General features: G+C 45.1%; 1 protein-coding gene across 6 annotated transcripts in view; it reads left to right on the top strand.

The window, feature by feature from the left end:
- The window catches only part of SNX31 (sorting nexin 31), a 159,003-nt gene extending 140,726 nt beyond the window's left edge, over positions 1-18,277 (top strand). For 5 of the 6 annotated variants that reach the window (XM_029591811.1, XM_029591807.1, XM_029591809.1 and 2 more), the window contains one exon: positions 14,007-18,277. In XM_029591811.1, coding sequence (XP_029447671.1) covers positions 14,007-14,099 — 93 coding nt within the window. In that variant the 3' untranslated portion in view covers positions 14,100-18,277. The remainder of the gene's footprint in view (positions 1-14,006) is intronic. The other variant, XM_029591806.1, reaches the window with a different exon arrangement.
- The last annotated feature ends 2,000 nt before the right edge of the window (positions 18,278-20,277 follow it).

Below are 20,277 nucleotides of genomic sequence, written 5' to 3'. Positions count from 1 at the left end.
CCATGCACCCAGCTATCGGTTCAAATTTTACGCCCCGTCGCCTCAAATGGTCGATATGATGTCTGATTCGCACGATTATGTCCGACCAACCCACCTTGGCACCAGGCATCACCATAATAAAAGCAAAGTCTTTCATCATTTGCACCACCAACTTCCCAACAAGGAAAAAATTCGCTATATCATTTCCACCCAAATGTATGATAAGGAGCAGTGGGACACCCTACTCTTAACAAACCCTTGCAGGAATACTAACAACTCCCCCTTTTTGATGCCCCTCCTGCAGCACCATCGAATTGTCTGCTTCCTGTTATCCAAGGTCACTTTCTTCATATGTACACTTCTCTGCCTGATACTGAGCTCCAATGCATGAAGGAATCACAAGTCACCCCTTTCTGGGTCTGCAAAAGAGAAGTAGGACATTAGCCTCCACACTTCCCCCTCCCCTTCCAACTCCCCTTGGTCTGCTTCTCCGGATATAACCCTTGGAAGCATGAGATTGCCCTTGCCCCATGGCCTGAATCATCTTTACTGGCAGCCCTAATTCTTCTGCGGTAGTCGCTACTCCTATACGGAAGGAACGTATGCAAAGTAATCTCATTCCCAACCCAAACCCTTGACCCCCCCCCCCCCCCCAATACCAAAGCCTTGGCACTGCAATATTGTCATAGGCGTGCCATTGACGTGTAGCTATACAAACCCTGAACTTCCGGCCACCCCCGAACTTGCTTGAGGTGTCCACACTGGGCATACCAACTCGTGGCGTGTCAGAAATAACGAAATCCACTGACCTCTACCGCTTTGATCCAGCTTTGATTTGTGGATACCCCCGGTGACCACCCTCTCGCTAAACCATACCTGCTGTGCCAAAAGACCGTCACGAGCATTCGCCTTGGAGCGTGCAACTAGTTCGCTCACTCGCAATCCTTCTAAATGAGAACGCACTGTCACTACTGCATGTCCCTTCCACCTGCACGAAATACGAACTGGACGATATCGTATGCAAGGACCATAATTCCGGCTGCCTGGCACGGACCTACCCGTGATAATCACATCCATTACAATACAAATGTGCCGACTCCCGAAACCTAGAGACTTGTAAACATCTGGCAGACTGCTGATTAATCGCCTGCACCACCCCTACGTTGTTACACCAAAAACCACTCTGCTATTCTGTACTCTATTACTACCGCTACTGCTAGGTGAAACAGCTCCAAGAAGAGATATTCCTAGTAATACACTTCCCCATCCCAGACCACCTGCCATACTCCTCGCCCCGTCCTCTTGCAAGTGTACTCCCAAACCGAAAGCCCCCAACTGCATCCAGAGACCACTCCAGCTCCCGGTTAGATACCTCCCCTTCCTGCATAATGCAAACTCCATTAAATGACTGTAAGAAGCCATCCCATACCCCCCAAGTTGTCCTTCACGTCACGCTTCACCCTAATATCATGATGTCCTGCTCTCCCTCCTATGTCGTCAGCGAAAGCCTGCAAATGAAACCCTACCCATCAGACTCCCACGGCATACAAAAGTAAGCAAACCATACACGGACTGCATCTGCTGCAACGTCTCCTTGGACGAACATCGCACCAACCTCACCAATTCCTTCAGCTTTACAACTTTGCCTACATGCAAACGCAACCCCAGCCTAACCAAATCCAATTTCATACCTAAGAAATTAAGCTTTGTAGTCGGCCCCTCCATTTTTCTTTTTTTGCTCAGTCGGCACCCCTGATGAACTAGTTCCCTCCAGAAACCCTCCGACTGATACTGCCAATGCTGGACTGACTAGGTCCCACAACAAGAAATCGTCTAAGTAACGCAACCCATCTCCATACCCTGTATACCACCTGGTGACCCCGTATAAGAAGATACTAAAAGCCTCGACGCATGTGCATGAAATCACAAAACCTATGGGCAAACGACGATCAACATGGGAACCTCGTTCGAACACAAAACCTAACTACGGAAATCTCGCTGGGTGAATGGAAACACCTGGAACTGATACGATATCCACCTTCACTAGTAAACCCCTTTTCCCACACCTCACACTAAAGCAACTGCTGCAAAGAAGGACGCATACCGTATTGTATCCTCTCACCGCAGAATAAAACATTTATCGACGACCTCTGTGTCCCAAATAGGCTAACTGGATCTCCGATCACAGTTTTTCTCTTGCACTGTCCCCAAGTTGCGATGCCGGCCTTACATTGCGCGCACAACCCCCACTACCGGGACCTTCGTACGAGATATGAAAAACCCAAACTAATCTACACTCAAAAATGAGCCACCTCCACGTCTAACAACTCCGCAACAATTCTTGGACACTGATGATAACAACTGGGGAATCCGCCAGTCGCCGCAAACCTCCTAACTTCCCCCACCCCTATAAGTGTCTGTACACAGCCCTGGTGTGCACTCTGTGGCGGGATGGGCTCCCCGTATATCACACACGTATGTCATGCATTTACACTCTGAAAAAGACAGGTAAGCTTAGTGAATCGCCAGCAGACATCTGACCCTCCAAGTGATACCTTGCTCCCCCAACGTACTTCATTACGCTCTCTTGTCCTTGAAATGAATCTCCTTTACCACCGCCCGTCCTGAACCCCACCGAGTTACCCATACTCCCTCCACGTGCCTCTAAGCTCTGGCTATGCTAATGACTTCACTGATCCCCTGAGTTAACCAAAGGTGGATGTCCTGCATTCCCCTAGACAAAAATCTGTTTCCCACCATCTTGTCACGGAACTCCTCATCATAGTTGACCCAAGCCCAACCTTCGTAATCCATGCAAGCTCCCAGGATGCGGCTGGCATAAGACCGCACGGACTGTATTGGGTCAGGTCCATATGCCCCACTACGCTTGCTAATCCCATAATGCCGCACCCTAATTAACAATAAGTTTATAGACCTTTGGCCCTGCCCTCACCCTCATGCACTCTTCGTTGCTGCCTTCTTATCCTTCCTACCCCCGCATCTCCCTTCTAATCTTGTGAAAAAATTCACATATTTCCTTTGACGAATATGCTGCGTGCAACTTTTAGGAACCACTTCCCACAACTCAGTTAACGCCACAGCAGGACATCCCCTATCCTGTTTAAAACCCTCCTCCAATAACTCACGCTGAACTGTCCTTGGCTCCCTACTAGGTCTGACCCTCTTCTACTGCCGCGCCAGCACCCATGATCCATGTTCTAATGCACTCCCTTTCTTACCTGACCCCCTCTGCTACACATCTGCCTGGAACCTCCATGGGGCGCGCAGCCGCCGATGCACCTCCTATCAATGCGAGACGCTTTGCCTCTCCCCGCTTCCTGCTGCGAAGTTCCCGGAAACACAGCATCTGGAAAAGAAGATACCCATATTCCCCCTCCTCCCCCAACCTCAGCCTTTTCTTTTTCTTTCAGTGCCCCAACTTCCGGGGCTGAATTGTTTGTCTGTGCGCTCTCCCTACTTCCTCACCCCCCTCCACCCGAACTATTAGATGCTGGGCGGAAATAATTCTGGCCCCTTCCACATCCACGGATCCAGGGCCCAACCCCTCACTCCCCCTTGCCCCAATGACCATTCCCTTTCCTTCCTGTAGTTGTCATCCTACATCGAGTACTGACATAATGCCCTAGGATATCATCTAGCCTCTCTGCCGGAGAAAGTCCCGTCGCCCCTATCCACCCGCCGCTCACTATACCCCCCCCCCCCCCCAAGCCGCCTATGTTGCCTTCCATCTGGCTAATACTTTCCCCTCCCTCCCGCACCACCAGGCTTCTCCTGCCCGCAAAAACCTGAGGGAAGAAGGGGGTGAAGGGGGGTGGGATGGCATCCCACTCACCTGTGCCCGTACAGCCGTGAAATACTGCGTCTCAAGCCGCACCTGCACATAGGGGCCTTTCTTTTGCCCCCCTCCTCCCCAGAGCATCACTTGTCCACCCCCCCCCCCCCCTGACAGGGTAGGCCATGCACAACTGGGCCCTGAGTTAAAGCTAAAAGAAAATTGAGGGGGAGGTCGGGGTCGGGGGGATGACGCAGGAGCTGGGGGACAACTTCTACACCAGTGCTATTCAAGGTTTATTTCTTTATGGGGTTTTTTTGTTTGGTTTTTTTTTTGCGGGGGGGGGGGGGGAGCCACTCTGGGCAGGAGGATGCGAGAGGGGTAGGAGGAGCCGAAACCGGACATGCCGGGCTCCAAGCCACTCTCCCCGATTTCGGATGCCCTGACAGGAGAAAAGCGGTGGGGGGGGGGAGATGATGCCGGGTGGGGGGGCAACAACAGGGGGACCGCTCGCTAACAGTGCTACCAGCGAAGGAGTGCAGAATAAGGGCCCGCCCCCAGAAGGGGCATAAGCACTCACTGTTGATGTAGGCTGGCCGCTGCGGCAGGGAGGGAGGGGGAGGAGTCTGCACGGCCATGTTGCGCTAAGAACCGCCGACCTCGAGACCAGCCTTTAATTCTGAAATAACGAACTACAAATTAGAAATAGAAACATGCAGACAAAGCCAAAATAGAAAGTCTAGGAAACCAGACTCTGAACAGTGGAACTCTAAAGAAAGAGAAAATTCAAAAATATAAGAAATGCACATTCCCAAAGATGGCGTTTTACAGTTGCTAAAAACTCAAACTTTATTTTATCTATTACATTTATTTATTAATCACCTTACTGTTAAAAAAAAAAAGCAATGTACAACAGAATAAAATACAATATAAAACAAATATTTAAAATTATTAAAATTATACATTTCTCCAATTATTAGCCACCAATACTTCTGATAAGGCACATTAATGTCACCATATTACTTTTGTTGTCTGATTTTATTTTTCTAATCTGTTGGTCCTGATCTTTTTTACATGTCCCCTTATCAATCTTTTCCTAATTCCTTTCCAGAGTTTCTTCTTTGTTTCTTCTCCTATCTTCTTCCCTCCCTCCCCCCCCCCCCCCCCACACGCTAATACTTTCACAGGCTTCTACACACACACACACACACACAATATCTCATGCTTACATACTGTCCCCCACAAGCTTACTCCCCCACACACAAGCTCTTACTTCCACATACTCTCCCCTCTACACACACACATACAAGCTGTCACTTGCATACTCTCTCTCTCTCTCTCTCACACACACAGACAAGTGTTCACTCGCATGCTATCCCATATACACAAGCACAAACTCGCATGCTCTCTCCTACACATACACATGCTTCCCCTCTCTCACACACCCCCCACACCCCTCCCCAGGGTCGCCAGCTCTTCTTTGATTGGGATCCACCAGTAGCTCTGGGGTCTTCGGGCCGCATGGCAGTTGGAAACTGCCAGGTGGCCCGCAGCTTCTTTTTTTCATCCTGCCTGCCAGCGGGTTGGGCTCCACCAGGTAACCATTGGCCTCCTCCGATCTTGGGCTGCTGGCTCTTCCAAAATGGAGGAGCCAGAGGGAGGCAACCAGCACAAGAAAGAAATGGCGAGGTTTCAGTGCCCTATTGGGTAGCCCACCCCGTAATCCGGCCTATTCACAGCATATGAACTGACCACCATGATCACCACCCTGAGGTTATGCCAAAAGCAGCAATGATGGAAGCTGAAGCCTGTTCTTGAGAGACAGAAAGAAGAATCTTTTTCTGTATGGGCTGTCTGAGATTTTCCCTTTTTTAAATAATAATTTTGGTGTGCAGTATGCATGTGCACAGGGATTTTTTGGGTTGAATATATGGAAAAAAATGAATACTGTTGTGTGTGTGTGTGATTTTTTTTTTCCCCATGTTTTTAGACTTTCTCCTTATTCCTTTTGAACTCCGATTTACTTTTTTCTCTTATTTTATCCTACCTTTTCTTTCTAGTCATTTGTCCCTCTTCAGATGCCTTTTCTGCTCAACTACCTCTGCTTTCCTAGTTATACATATATAAAAGCAGTAAAAGACAATACAGCCTATCTAGTCTGTCCATCAACACCAAATGCTCATCTCTACAATTTCTACCACTCCCTTAGAGATCCCATGTGTCTGTCACAAGCTTTCTTAAATTCAAATACTTTCCTTGTCTTACCACTTCCACTAGGAAGCTGCTCAATGCATCCACCACCCTTTCCTTAATTAAATATTTTCCAGCTTCTATCCCTTCACCCTTATCCCATAACCCCTTGTTCCAGAGCCCCCTTTCTGATGAAAGAGGCCTTCCTCCTGTGCATTGGTACCTTGGAGGTATTTAAATGTGTCTATTATATCTCCCCTATACTGCCTTTCCTCTTAGGCATACTTGTTTAGATCTTTAAGTCTGTCCACCATATGCTTTACAATGAAGATCACTGACCATTTTAGTAGCCACCCTCTGGACTACTTGGTTTATATCCTTTTGGAGGTGAGGTCTCCAGAACTGCACAGTATTCCAAATGAGCAAGGCTGCTGGAAGCACTAGGTGACTGCCTAGAGCACCACAGGTTTGGGGGCAGCGGCTTACTGCTTCCACCGACCCTACTCAGAAATGTGAAAGCAGCACTGATTGCAGCCGCAGGACCTTAGCAGTCGGGCCTCTTTCTTCTCACCCACGGGTGCCAGAAGAAGAAATATGATGTGGGCCTGCGCGGGCAGAAAGGAAGCCCAATTGTTGCAGTCGGAAGGCGTAACAAATATGAGTCCCGCAGGGCCAGAAGGAAAGACTCTGAGGTCCATCTGATTATAGAAGCAAGGTCAGCATTAGTAGGCTCTCCCGGCCGAAGAGTGGCAGAGCAGCAGCAGGCCTGGTGGCACACCCAAAGAACAGTGGAGCATAAACAGATGGCTGCCTGGCTGAAGAGAGGAGCCAGAGCAAAGCTTCACAGCCTAAAAGAGAAAGAACAGGAACCAAACTGCAAGGCCAAGGAGCAGGGTCCGGGGCTGAGCAATCACAGGAGCTGCATCCGCTCCACAGCCAAGAGTGACCACCTCCTGTTGCCATGGAAGCCCAAGAAGAAAGCTGCCTGTGCTGCCTTCATGTTCTGGAGAGAGGGAGAAAAAGGTGTGTGCGTGAACATGTGGGAATGCATGTGAGTGCATATATGAGCTTGTGAGCATATGATAGCATGTGTGGAAGAAAGAGCATGCATGTGTGATCATGGGGGGGGGGAGAGAGCATGTATTTGTGTGTGTGATTATGGGGGGAGAGAAAAGGGGGGGGCGGTAAGTGTGTGTGAGACCGCTTTTAAATCTAATGCCCGATTGTCTGTCTGCTTTTAGCCTTGTTAACTAACTTTCTTTTTAAACATTGTCTTGCTTTATACCGCAAGTCTCTATTGATCAGGGACTGTCTTTTTGTATGTTTGCACAGCACTGCGTATGTCGTGTAGCGCTATAGAAATGTTTACTAGTAGTAGAAGATCATGTGGGGGAGAGAGCATGTGTGTAGGAGAGCATATTAGGAGAGAGAGTGCATGTATTAATGTGTTAGTAACTGAGCGTTTGTGTTGGAGAGTGCGTATGTGAAAGAGAAAGAGAGGAGAAAGTTTGTGCATCGCCACCTCATCCCCCCACTAATCCATGACAAGCTCAGACTGGAAATCCAAAGCTCCCAGGTATAGAGAACAGAGGATTTTTTTATCCTTTTTAATTATTGAGTGGTGTTTGATGTGTTTGCTACTTTTAAATATTTTATTGATGTTTGAGAGAGCCTTCAAAATTTGTACGAGTCTTTAAATATTGGATATTTTGTCAGCTATTTAGAAATATTCTTTTATAAATGATTTTACTATTATGATTTATATTTATTAAAGTAGAGATGTATTTTTTAAAATAATGCATTATTTTAAAAAATACGTCTCTAATAAATATTTGAAAAAGGACCAAGGCATCTATCTCCTTTTGTTTTCAAGAACTGAACCCTGCATCACACTGCTAGCAATGCCACTCTCCTCAGAGTGAACTCCACTTACCCCACTTCCCTTTGTCACCTCCCACTCAACCAGTTTCTAACCCAATCAATTACTTCAGGGCCCATATCAAGAGCCCTCAGTTTGTCGGCTGTGCAGCATCATGTTAAACGCCTTTCTGAAACTGAAGCTCTTCCCTGATCAACTCTCTGGTCACCCAGTCAAAGAAACTGATCAAGTTTCATCTACCTCTGGTAAAACTGTGCTGCCTTGGATCCTGTAACTTACTGCATTCCAGAAACTGTGCTAGCCTCTGTTTTAGTAGCGATTTTCTATTAATTTACTCACCACAAAGGCCATAATTCCAGCCTCCTTACTTCCACATTCATGAAGGTGAACCACATCAACCCTTCTCTGGTCTTCCAGAACTGCTCCCAACTCTAAAGAAGTGTAGAATAGGTCAGCCAGTGGAGCTAAGTTCCCTAAAACCCTTGGATGTATCCCATCCAGGCCCATAGTTTAGCTAGCTCAACACAGTCTTCTGAAAATCGTTTGTTTACCTCGCTTCTCCCTGTGTCCATTTTCTGTGCTCCTAGTCTAAGTCCTTCCTCCGTGAACACCAAACAAAAACATTTGTTAAGCAATTCCACTTTTTTCCTGTCAGCCTCTGCATAGTCCTCTCTTTCACCTCCGAGTATCACAATGCCACTTTTGAACTTCCTCCTATATTACTTGTACGTCTAAGAAAAACGTTTTGGGTCTCACCACCACCTCCTTTACCATATTAGCTTTTTTTTTCTATACTCTCCTGACTGCTTTCCTAGCTTCTCTTAGCTTTTCTAGATATTGTCGCGTGTTTTCTCTATCTGTGATTACTTGTAGTTTATGAATGCTAAACTTTTCCCCCTGTTCACTACATTTTAGAAAACCACAGCGGCCTCTTTTTAACTCTTATCTTTATTTCCTCCTTCCTTCCTTCCACTCTCCTCCTCCTCCAGCTTTTCTCTTCTCTCCCCAAGCTGCTGCTTCCCAAAGCACACAAACCTCCACTGTACCACTGCCCCCGCTTCCTTATGGAAACATTCACTGTCCACATTACACAGCTAGAGCTGTGTAATGTGGACAGAAAGTGAATGTTTACTATTCATTGCAAGAAAATTACTGTTCACAACACATGGCTAAGATAAATGGAACTTAGGGAAGGAGGGGATGTAAAATATGGCTGTTTAGGGGCCAGCAGACTAAGGGGGGATGTGAGCTAGACAGTGGGGATGGAAAGTTATCTGAAGGAGACTGGGTCAAGAACCTCTGGATCATCACAATCCTGTGGCAGAAGGTAAATTGTGTAACAACTGTCATGGTTAGTGGAACCAAGGACCCTTCTTGCAATGCCCTGGGCCTATCTTTGGTCCCTGAATCACTCTTCTGTGACCCCCACTACCCCCAAAACAAAATTATTTTCTTATTCTTATAGCTATCTCTCTTGGCATATTGTCCTCACTCACACTCCTTGCCTCTTTGTAAAACAAAGCCTGTAATCTCGCCCTACCCCCACTGGACCCCGCGCTGACCATGTGGGATCCGTAGCTCACGCTAGCGATCCTATCAGCGCCGATTACCTCATTCACAGGCGACCCGCCGATAAATTTAAAAGCCCGGCGCGCCCAGAACTTCCTCTTCGCTGCAGACCAGCCGGCTCAGGAACACCTCCGGAGCCCGTAGGAGCTGGGAGAGAGGCCCGCGCGATCGGCGCAAGAGCCCATCGGGGTAAGGCCTGTAATCTCTCCCTACCCCCGCTGGACCCCCGCTGGACCCCGCGCCGACCACGTGGGATCCGTAGCTCACGCTAGCGATCCTATCAGCGCCGATTACCTCATTCACAGGCGACCCGCCGATAAATTTAAAAGACCGGCGCGTCCCCAGGCGCCGCGCGCCGAAGGAGCGCGACAAAGGGGCCAGCCCCTTTGTGCGCCCCTTCGTGCGGACCCGAGGAGCGGAGCAGAACCCTATATCGACAACGACAATCAAACTCACTCTAGCACATATACCCTCTTTTGACGGGCCATGCGCGACCGGCGCAGCATAATCAGGGTAAGAGCCCGCTCTCCTTCCTCGGTGCCGTGCTAAGAAAACGGGAGCTCCAAAACAAAAAAAAAAAAAAATTAGACCAGCAGAAAGAAAGAGCACGTAGCCGTTGCTAGGCACTCCGGGGTTAGACTCTCACCAGGATCCTTTTTTCACTTACCCACACCCCGAAGGGCCACATGGTTCGCTCCTTCCTACACTTCAGAAATATACCCACTCAACAACAGACGAAGCAGACAACCACAGACTCAAACAATGTTCTGGGAATCAGCACCCACACAACAACGCCTGACTCAGACAACTCCACACGCAGACAACCTATCAGGACTCCAGCAGCCACTCAACAACGCATGACTCAGACAACTCCACACGCAGACAACCTATCAGGACTCCAGCAGCCACTCAACAACGCATGACTCAGACAACTCCACACGCAGACAACCTATCAGGACTCCAGCAGCCACTCAACAACACCTGACTCAGACAACTCCTCAGACAACTCCACACACAGACAACCTATCAAGACTCCAGCATACACGCTGAGGACGCCAACATTTAACACAAATCAAGCTTCCATACAAAAATGCACCTCCATCCTATTCCCACAATCAGGAGAAAACCCAGAAATAACACCCCACCAGACCCAATCCACATACCCAGACAACAAAGACTAATCTCCATCATGACATCTCCCATCACGCAACTACTAGGCCTCTCACTTTTCACTTTAACCCTATTCAATGCACAGTCTCTTTCCAAAAAAATGCACCTACTCAATGATTACCTCATTGATAACAACCCAGACGTATGTGCAATAACAGAAACCTGGTTAAAACCTTCAGACATAACACTAACAAACCAACTACCAACACAAACCTTTGATCTCTTCTCAATACCCAGACCCAAGAAAAAAGGAGGAGGAATCCTACTTGCTGCAAAAAAACAACTGGGCCTAACCTTACAACAATCATACTCCACTACTAAACTGGAATGCTCCACATTCAAATCTCAACAACTTCAAATATTCCTCATCTACGCTACACCAGGAACCCTAGACGCTAACCCCTCTCCTCTAATAGAGCTGATAGCCAAACACCTCAACTCAGACAAACCGACCATCATCCTAGGAGACTTCAACTTACACGTTGACTCCACCCCACAATCCTCAAACTGCGAAACATTTCTAACCTCCCTCAGTCACCTAGGATTCACACAAATAATCAGCGGTCCCACACACAAGGCAGGTCACACATTAGACCTCATCTTTATCAACGACAGCTTATCCACCTATTCTAATCCCTCCTGTACACCAGTCCCCTGGTCAGATCACCAGATCATCAACACAACCCTCAAAATGAAAAACACACCACCTCCAAACATCAACAATACCACTATACAGTTTAGGAAACCATGCTCACTTGAACTACTTAACGAACAATGCTCCAAAGAACTCAGCCAACTAGACCTCTCAGATGCCAGCACAGTCACTACCTCATGGATCAAACTCACGAACAAAATAGCAGATCAACTCTGTCCAATCTCCTCCAAAATAATACAACCAGCACGAGACAACAGAAAACCGTGGTTCACTCCGGAACTCAAATCCCTGAAACAAAAACTACGAAATAAAGAACAAAGCTGGAGAAACAACCCCTCACATACAGCAAGACTGGACTACAAAAACACCCTCAACACCTACAGAAATGCCATACACAAAACAAAGAAGGACTTCTACGCAAAAAGAATTCACAATTTCATCTTCGACTCAAAAGCTCTATTTTCTTACGTCTCATCTCTTACCAAACCAACCCCCCCTTCCATTCCAGACCAACAAGCACTCAACAAGGCCAATGAATTGGCCACCTATTTTAAGACAAAAATCTCCAACCTTACTCTACCTCTTACAACCCACAATGCTCCACTAACACCTCTGAGTACATACCAAATCTCTCAGAATGCCAGTCTAGAGGCATTCGAACCTACATCCGCCATGGAGATGGAAAACATACTCAAAAAAATCAAACCAGCTGCACATCCCTCAGACCCTCTACCTACCAACATGCTCACCTCCATCCCAAACACCGTAGCAAAACCCATTGCTGAAATCATTAATACCTCCTTAGCCCAAGGTACGGTACCCAATCAGTTAAAACTAGCAATTCTTAAACCACCACTGAAAAAACCAAACACATCTCCCACTGACCCAGCAAACTTCAGACCCATTGCGAACTTACCATTGATTTCCAAACTGATGGAAAAAGCAGTCAAACAACTTTCCGAATATCTCGAGGAGCACAACATTCTCTCTCCTGCACAATATGGTTTTCGGAAATTATTAAGCACAGAATCCCTACTGCTTTCTCTCACGGATACCTTACTTCTGAATCTGGAGAAAAAACAATCATACCTACTGGTTCTTCTAGATTTATCCTCAGCTTTCGACACGGTAAACCACTCACAACTCTTAGACCAACTATCAAACATAGGAATTAAAGGCACTGCCCACAGTTGGTTTAAATCGTTTCTATCAAACAGGTTCTACAAGGTCAGAATAAACAATAAGGAATCTGAACCCATCCTATCAGACCAAGGCGTACCACAAGGTTCATCTCTCTCACCCACCCTGTTCAACATTTACCTCCTCCCCCTCTGCCATTTGCTATCAAATCTCAAGCTTACGCACTACCTCTATGCAGACGATATCCAGATCCTCATACCCATCACAGAATCTATTCAAAAAACCTTCTCCTTCTGGGAGGATTGTTTACAACCAATTAAACAACTCCTCTCCAACCTAAACTTGATTTTAAACTCCAGCAAAACAGAGATGATACTTATCTCACAAGACCCACGTATCTACTCACCCAGCCTTTCGCAACCCTCCTCTTTAAACATTTATCTCTCCTCAAAAGTCAGGGATCTAGGAGCATGGCTTGACAATCAACTTAACTTAAAAAATGTTATAAACACCACCACCAAGGACTGTTTCTATAAACTACAAGTCCTCAAAAAGTTAAAACCACTCCTTCACTTCAATGACTTTCGCCTCGTCCTTCAATCCATTATTTTTTCAAAACTCGACTACTGTAACGCAATTCTACTTGGTCTCCCCGCTAACAGTATCAAGCCTCTACAGATGGTACAAAACGCCGCTGCCAGAATCCTAACAAACACCAATAAAAGAGAACATATTTCCCCCATTCTGAGCAACCTCCACTGGCTACCCATCAAACAGAGAATCCTTTTTAAAACCCTCACCATTATTCATAAATCAATACACAACATCGCACCTATATCACTCCAAACTCAACTTCGTCCACACCTATCCTCCAGACCCATCAGAAGCGCTTACAGAGGCACATTATTCGCCCCTCCAGCAACATCATTACTAAGAAAAAGAGCACTCTCAACTGCAGGACCACACCATTGGAACGCTCTCCCCCCTGACCTACGCCTCGAACCCAGTCTACCAGAGTTCAAAAAAAAGTTAAAAACCTGGCTCTTCAGGCAAGCGTTCCAATCTCCAGAATGTAACTAAGCGCCGCATCCTGATTGAACTTGGGAATATTCTGTGTTACAGTTAATAATATGCAATTTTATGCAAAATTAAATTTCAATTTACCTTACATTTAATTTAAGTTCAACATGCCATTGGCCTAATTTTAATTAAATTACAAAAATATTTAAGGATTTATTGTTATTGTTCAATGTTCTTTGTATTATGAATGTATTATATGTTATTGTTCAATGTTCTTTGTAAAAAAAACCCTGATCTGACTTCCCAGACCAGGGCTATCTTTTCGTTCCATGTAAACCGGACTGATTTGTATTGTATACAGGAATTCCGGTATATAAAAATTAAAAATAAATAAATAAAATAAAACAAATGTCAGAGCACATAGAGTGCGAAACACTTCATGCATCCCTCATTCTTAGTGCAGCTGTTTAGATTTTACCTCTGGTAGGGGCACGTTCCCTTCTAATCCCATTAATTTCTGCTTGTCTAAATTATAATCACCTGGTTTGCTTTTTACTTTATTTTAATCTCTTGTTTACACGTATTTAACATTCTTATCTTTTGTATGCCAGCAGATAACTACTTCTAGAATGACATCTGAAAACCAGATTTTGAGGAAAGGAAAAGACAAGGTTTTTGCAGAAATCAAAGAAGAGGATCTCTGACAAATGTGCCCCCCCTCCCTCCCCTTTGGCATGTGGCACCTCCTAAACTTTTGTATATAATTCTGGTTGTAATGGGGCTGCAGTCTACTAAAATCTTGCATGATTGTCTCCAGACCATGTAGGAGCATCAGAGGCCTTCCTAGATCATTCATCCAGAATATATTTTTACAAACCACAAAAGAATGGGATAATTAATAGAGAAAACTGCATTGTTAAAATATTAGAGCATGTGCTAGGATGGCTGTGTCAGTTAATATTTCTCATAATTAATCCAGGTCTAAGGTGCATTAGGATGGATGTTTTGCAGAACTGTTGAATCACAATAACCTCAATTGTGCAAAACTGCTGCAATACATAAAACGTTAAATATTGAGAGAAATCTCTCATGTGGATTTTTCCTATGTTGTAAAAAAAAAAAAAAAAGATTTAGGCTGTCATGGGGGCATATTTGCCTCTTGTCACATAGCCTTGTACATAATTTTTTGCACACTCAGCAGATGTACATATAATGCAGTACTATGTACGTTAAGCTCTGGCACATTTGGATTTCTTTGGTATTAATATATAATGTCAGTTGCAGATCAGTGTATGGATGCTATTGTATGGTCACTGTTCAAATCATCTTTCATATTTTATATGCTTTTGGCATGTGACTTTTTAGGAAGGTCCAGGTGGAATGCGATGTGCTTTTTGAAGCACTTGACCTAGTCAGCTCAGAAAATTACTTCAGCTGAACTGGCTGCCTTTCAGGTACAAGAATGCTAAAATGTAGTACCCTGGAAAGAGAATAAAGTAATGCCTTTAAGGTGGAAAAGCTGTGTTGTCCATGGTTTAGAAGCACTGCACACTCAGCCACCCTCTCTCTGGCTGGATATACTGGATATACTGGGAGCCACTTAAGAGTTCTACATTGATGGAACAGACATTCTTTTGGCATCCTGAATAATTATGAAAAAAATTGACTTAAGTTACTATATACTCTCCGGTAGCATTTCAAGCTTCACTAGACTGGGTTAAATGCCTCTCTGAAACCATTCAGACTCTTGTTTCTAAAAGATGGTAAACATTCAGAATCCTTTATTCAACCATATATAGATACCACAGTAAACATATACAATAAATAGTGAACATAGCATTCCTAAACCAAAATCCCCCTCCTCTTTCAAGCCATAATCCTCAGAAACTACTCTTCAGCTGGCCATGCAGTCCATCCGTCTTGATCATCTCTGTCTTCAGCATGAACCACATGGAGCTGCAGTTCTCTTGGAAGTGATTTTATATAGGGAGTCCACACTTTACCAAACTTGTGTCGCTTTCCGTCTATACTAAATATCCAGGTCCTATGATCTAGGTGCATTAAATCCATAAACCTAATAAGTAAATAAAATAAATAAATAGTCAATCCTTGGACCTTCTGATTATTATTTTTTTTTTCAATTTACTCTATTGAAAATTTTTGTATACATTTTCCATAATCTCAAAATAAAAAGGAAATCTTGTTATACAACATCCAATACTATATTTCCTATATCAATTTCTGAAAATCAAACAAATGTTGAACAAGAACTTATAAAAGGGGGAGCAAAACTATAAAACATATAACCTAGCAATAATTCAAAAATACGAGAGGATGTCAATGGATTTACTTAGGCCTTAATTGTGGTGTTACTATACTCTCTTTGTCTCAGATTTATCTACAAGGAATGTCTCCAAATGTGTGGGGTCTGAGAAAATAAATTTATTTCCCTGAAAAGTAATATAACATTTTGAAGGAAATTTTAAATAAAATGTAGCCCCAATCTCTAGGACCTTACTTTTCAGGGTAAGGAACTGTCTTCGACGTGCCTGGGTAGACCTCGAGACATCTGGAAATATGTATACTCTTTGCCCACGAAAGGAGCATTCCTTGTTCCTTTTGTGGAACTTTTCTACAAAAAACTTTTCTAATACCTGATCCTTCTCTCTCTCGAGGGAGAAGGAAACAAAGTCGCTCGTTTATTAATAATATCCAGAGATTCCTCCAAAAAGGAGGAAATCCCTGGGCTTTTCTCTAGATCTCCAGCTAGTGGAGTTCTAGTCTGAATGGGGAAATAGAAGATCTTAGATATAATTGGGATCTTGTCTGTCTCATAGGCAAGATTTTCTATCAGAAACTTCCTAAACATCTCGTATGGTGACAGTAACCTCGTTATTGGGAAGTTAACTAAACGTAGATTTTTAATACGCAACATATTTTCTATATTTTCAATTTCTGAATGTAATGATAAACTATCTACAATATGCATATTTTCAGCATTTTGGATATTTTGCACCTTATTGGACATAGACTTCACAACAGATTCCAATTCAAACAACTTTTTCCCCTATTCTTCAATTGAGGACTTATTCACATTTACTAGAGAAGTAAGAGATTCATTCACATTTGAGACATTAGAGTCTAGTCTGACTAACATCCTCCACAAGTCTCTCAACGTAATATCTGTTGGCTCTTTAGGGCTCAACAGAATCTTACAAGGAGCTCCTAGTGTAGGTCTGTCTTCAGTTCTTTGAGATGTTCCCTCCGAAGGGCTTTCCCTATTCGCACTTGCTTTCCCTCCGAAGGGCTTTCCCTATTCGCACTTGCTTGACTGTCCTCAATAGAACCTTCCACTTTTGAAGTTCCTGGACGTTGCGGAGGTGTAATTGGGCCGTTGCCTGGACTCAGGGACACTTCAAGAGTGGCACACTCACAGTCCATTTGTGGCATTTTCCTATTGACGTGGGCGTCCATAGGTCCAATATTGTTTGGGGCTGGAGAGGAGGTGTAGACTCTAGCCTTACGCTTTTTACCCATAGAAATTCACAAAAGTTACCTGTTACGGCAGAATCAGCCAAGGAAACTCGAAACAGTCAGAGGCAGTCGGAAGTGGTCGAAGCCGGTCAAAGCTGCGTGCGCCCCTTCGGCGCGCGCCGGCGTCGGCTGCGCGCTGCTCAGCCGCGGGTTTTTGAAGTTCCCGCGGTCCGGCAATGATGATGTCAGCCAATCGGTCGCGCTCTGTCGCAGGTGTTCTCCTCTCTCCGACTTGGCAGCAGGCAAGGCTTTTCACGTTCCTCTCACCTCTCTCTCGCTCCCCCTGGACCTTCTGATTCTAACCAAAATTTGAATATACTTCTGGCTACCATCATGCTTTTCAATTTAAACAGCATGCCATATTGATAACAATCAGAAATATCAATTGTATACCCTAGTACACAAAGCAGGGGGGTCAGCTAGTACCCGCAGACCCTATACTTTTTCATTATTTCGGCTGCAGAATAATTTTCTGAGACCCTAAGTGGTGCAGTCAATCAGCATTTTCCATTTGTCCATCTATAAAGTATATTACTTGTCCTGAAAACCAAGTCATAAGTATGCAAATCAGTTGGTTCTAGGATCAAATGTATGCAAACACCTCATGAATATTCATTATAGATATCCTGAAAAGCAGCCCTGTTTGTTGCTCTGAACTGGTGTTGGAGTGCTTGTGTGTATGGGATTTCATGATCTCACTTTGCCTTCAGCAAATCTGTAAACTTGAATTTTGAGGTTCAATATGGATTTCAGACTGACTGATTTCTTAAATTGTATATGTGTGATGAAATAACCCACCTAACTAATACTATTAATCATTTCTGTCCTGCTATTAGAGATGTGCATTGCTGTGGACATTCACAGAAGAGACAGATCCTAAACCGTTGAACTTATAATTTAGTCACGACAGACAGATGGCAAATAGACTTTTGGAAATTCATTTTGCTCTTTGTTTTTTTTAAATCCATATTGGGCTCAATGAGAAGATCCCTCACTGTCTATGCCTAACTGCAGGCTGTTTTTTTTTCTCCTAAGGGTTTAAAGCTCCATAAAATACATGCTTGGCCAGGTGCATTTCAGCATAGCCAACTGTGACTGAAGTTCTGCTTTAAAGTTTGATAATCACTAGCCTCTTATGAGAATGTTATAATGGAAAACTAATATAAAAACCTGGACGTTTTTTTCCTACCTTGGATTACTGTTAACCTTGCCGTCTGATGTGCTATAAAGGGCACTGTATATTGTGTTGGTGGGAGACATTTGCAAGTTGGAAGGGAAGACTGGTTTTAGCTCTCATTCTGGCTTGCTTGTTCTGTCCCTGTTTAATAAAGTTTTATTTCTGAGAGTGTGCATTAGTGCACTTTTTTTTTTTTTTACCCCTGAATTCTGTCTGCATGGTGACACATACACAGTTCAGGCACATAAGGCTCTATGTTCTGAGGTTTCTTTCTGGAGCAGCCATTGGTCTTGATTCTAAACAGAGACCTCCAGGCGGGGCACCCAGAAAGAAGCAGAAGTTAGAATCCCGGGACCCTACACCCTAAGGTCAGAAATATTGACAACTCCCGCCCACCACCACCATGTCTGGTCACATTAGGCCTCGCTTTGGTCTTCATTCCAGAATCCTAACACACAAGTGGAAACCCATGTTGGGGGAGGATTTATTTGCTTCTATTTCCAAGATGTATTTAGACTGCTCTCTCTCTCTCTCCCCATCCCTTGTCTGCTGCTTTGATTTCAGGGAGAGGATCTCGCAGACACAGGATCATTTCTATCTGCTGCCAATGTCCTGGAAGTGGATACCCTTGACCAGGTTTTCCCCTCTGCTGCAGGTTCCAGGGAGTGGAAGCCCCGGTCCTGCATTCACTTTTTGTATCCAAGGCGGACTCCTGTCTTCTGGGTCTGCATGATATCATTGGCCGTGGTAACACTGAAGGCAAGTCATTTTTAGACCACTGGCTGTTGCATTTTTTTCTTTAAAAGCTTTTTTTTTTTTTTTTTGGCAAAACTCTGGCAGTAAACACCTCTTGAACAGCATTGGCAGGGAAACATGAAGTACCTGATAATCACAGTTTACTCCTGGGGGGAATTCTGCACACACAAATGTAAAATTCTGCATGCTTGTATTTTGTAGTATTTTGACCAATATAACCACAGTCTTTGCAAAATTCATTTAAAATGTAATAGAAAAGTTGTTAGTCATAGATGCAGAGTTTAAAATATTTTGAGCACAATTACCCTAAAAGTATACTCTGCTCTCTCAGAACCTAACTCCTCTCTTCTTCCCTATCTCTCCCTTCCCCCTCCTGCAGGCTCAGCCCCTCTCACTAAATTTCCATCGCCAGCCCTACACTCCCAAGTTTTGACCCCTCTCATATACAGTCCATCACCTAGGTTCCCTCTGTCCCTTGCACACACACACACACCCCCTCACATAGGCTCCCTCGCTCTTGCATATATACACCCCCATACACAAGCTCCTTCTCTCTGCATGCGTACACACATACACACTCACAAAGGCTTCCTCTATCTCTTGCATATACCCTCCTCTCATAGGCTCCCTCTCTCTCTGACACACACCCTTACACAGGTTCCTTCTCTCTCGCGCACACACCCTCACAAAGGCTCCCTCTATCTCTTACACATACCTTTCTCACACAGGCTCCCTCTCTCTCTCGTGTTCACACACATACTCGCACCCCCTTACACAGGCTCCCTTTCTCTCGCACATGCGCACTTTCCTCACACAGGCTTCCTCTCCGGTACACACACTTTCACACAGGCTCCCTCCCTCTCTTGCAGACACACCCTCACAAGGCTATCTCTCTCTTGCACACATACACACACAGCCTTGCACATAGCCTCCCTCTCTCACATACAAACATGCCCAGACATATCAAGCCCTCATTCACCCATACAGGCTCCCAATCTCTCACTCAAGCTCCCTCCCTCCCTGTCACACGCAAGACCCTTATATGCACAGTGTCACACATCCTCTCTCAGGCTTTCTTCTCCTGTCTTCTTCGGCCGTGAGTAGGATGGACACTGCTTGTGGCCCACCATCAGCGGGAAGGACTCTGCTGGTGGCCTGCCGGCTACCCTGATCTTCAGCCGCAACTGAGAGGAGCTCCACTCACAGCCTACTGGGCCTCCTTGTCTGTGAGCAGGATGGGCTCCACTTGCAGCAAGCCAGCCACTCTGATCTTCAGCCATGAGCTGGATGGGCTCTGCTCGCAGCCCACTGGGCCTTTCTCCAAATTATGCGCAAGGGGGTGGGATTGGCGGTAATTCTGCATTCCGCAGTAGTGCAAAATTCCCCCAGGCATAATAGTTGCACACAACAGATGA

This window comes from Rhinatrema bivittatum, chromosome 2 (assembly GCF_901001135.1).
Source record: "Rhinatrema bivittatum chromosome 2, aRhiBiv1.1, whole genome shotgun sequence".
Taxonomy (NCBI): domain Eukaryota; kingdom Metazoa; phylum Chordata; class Amphibia; order Gymnophiona; family Rhinatrematidae; genus Rhinatrema; species Rhinatrema bivittatum.
The sequence above is the reverse complement of the archived record's forward strand: the minus strand, read 5'-3'. Positions and strand labels throughout refer to the sequence as shown.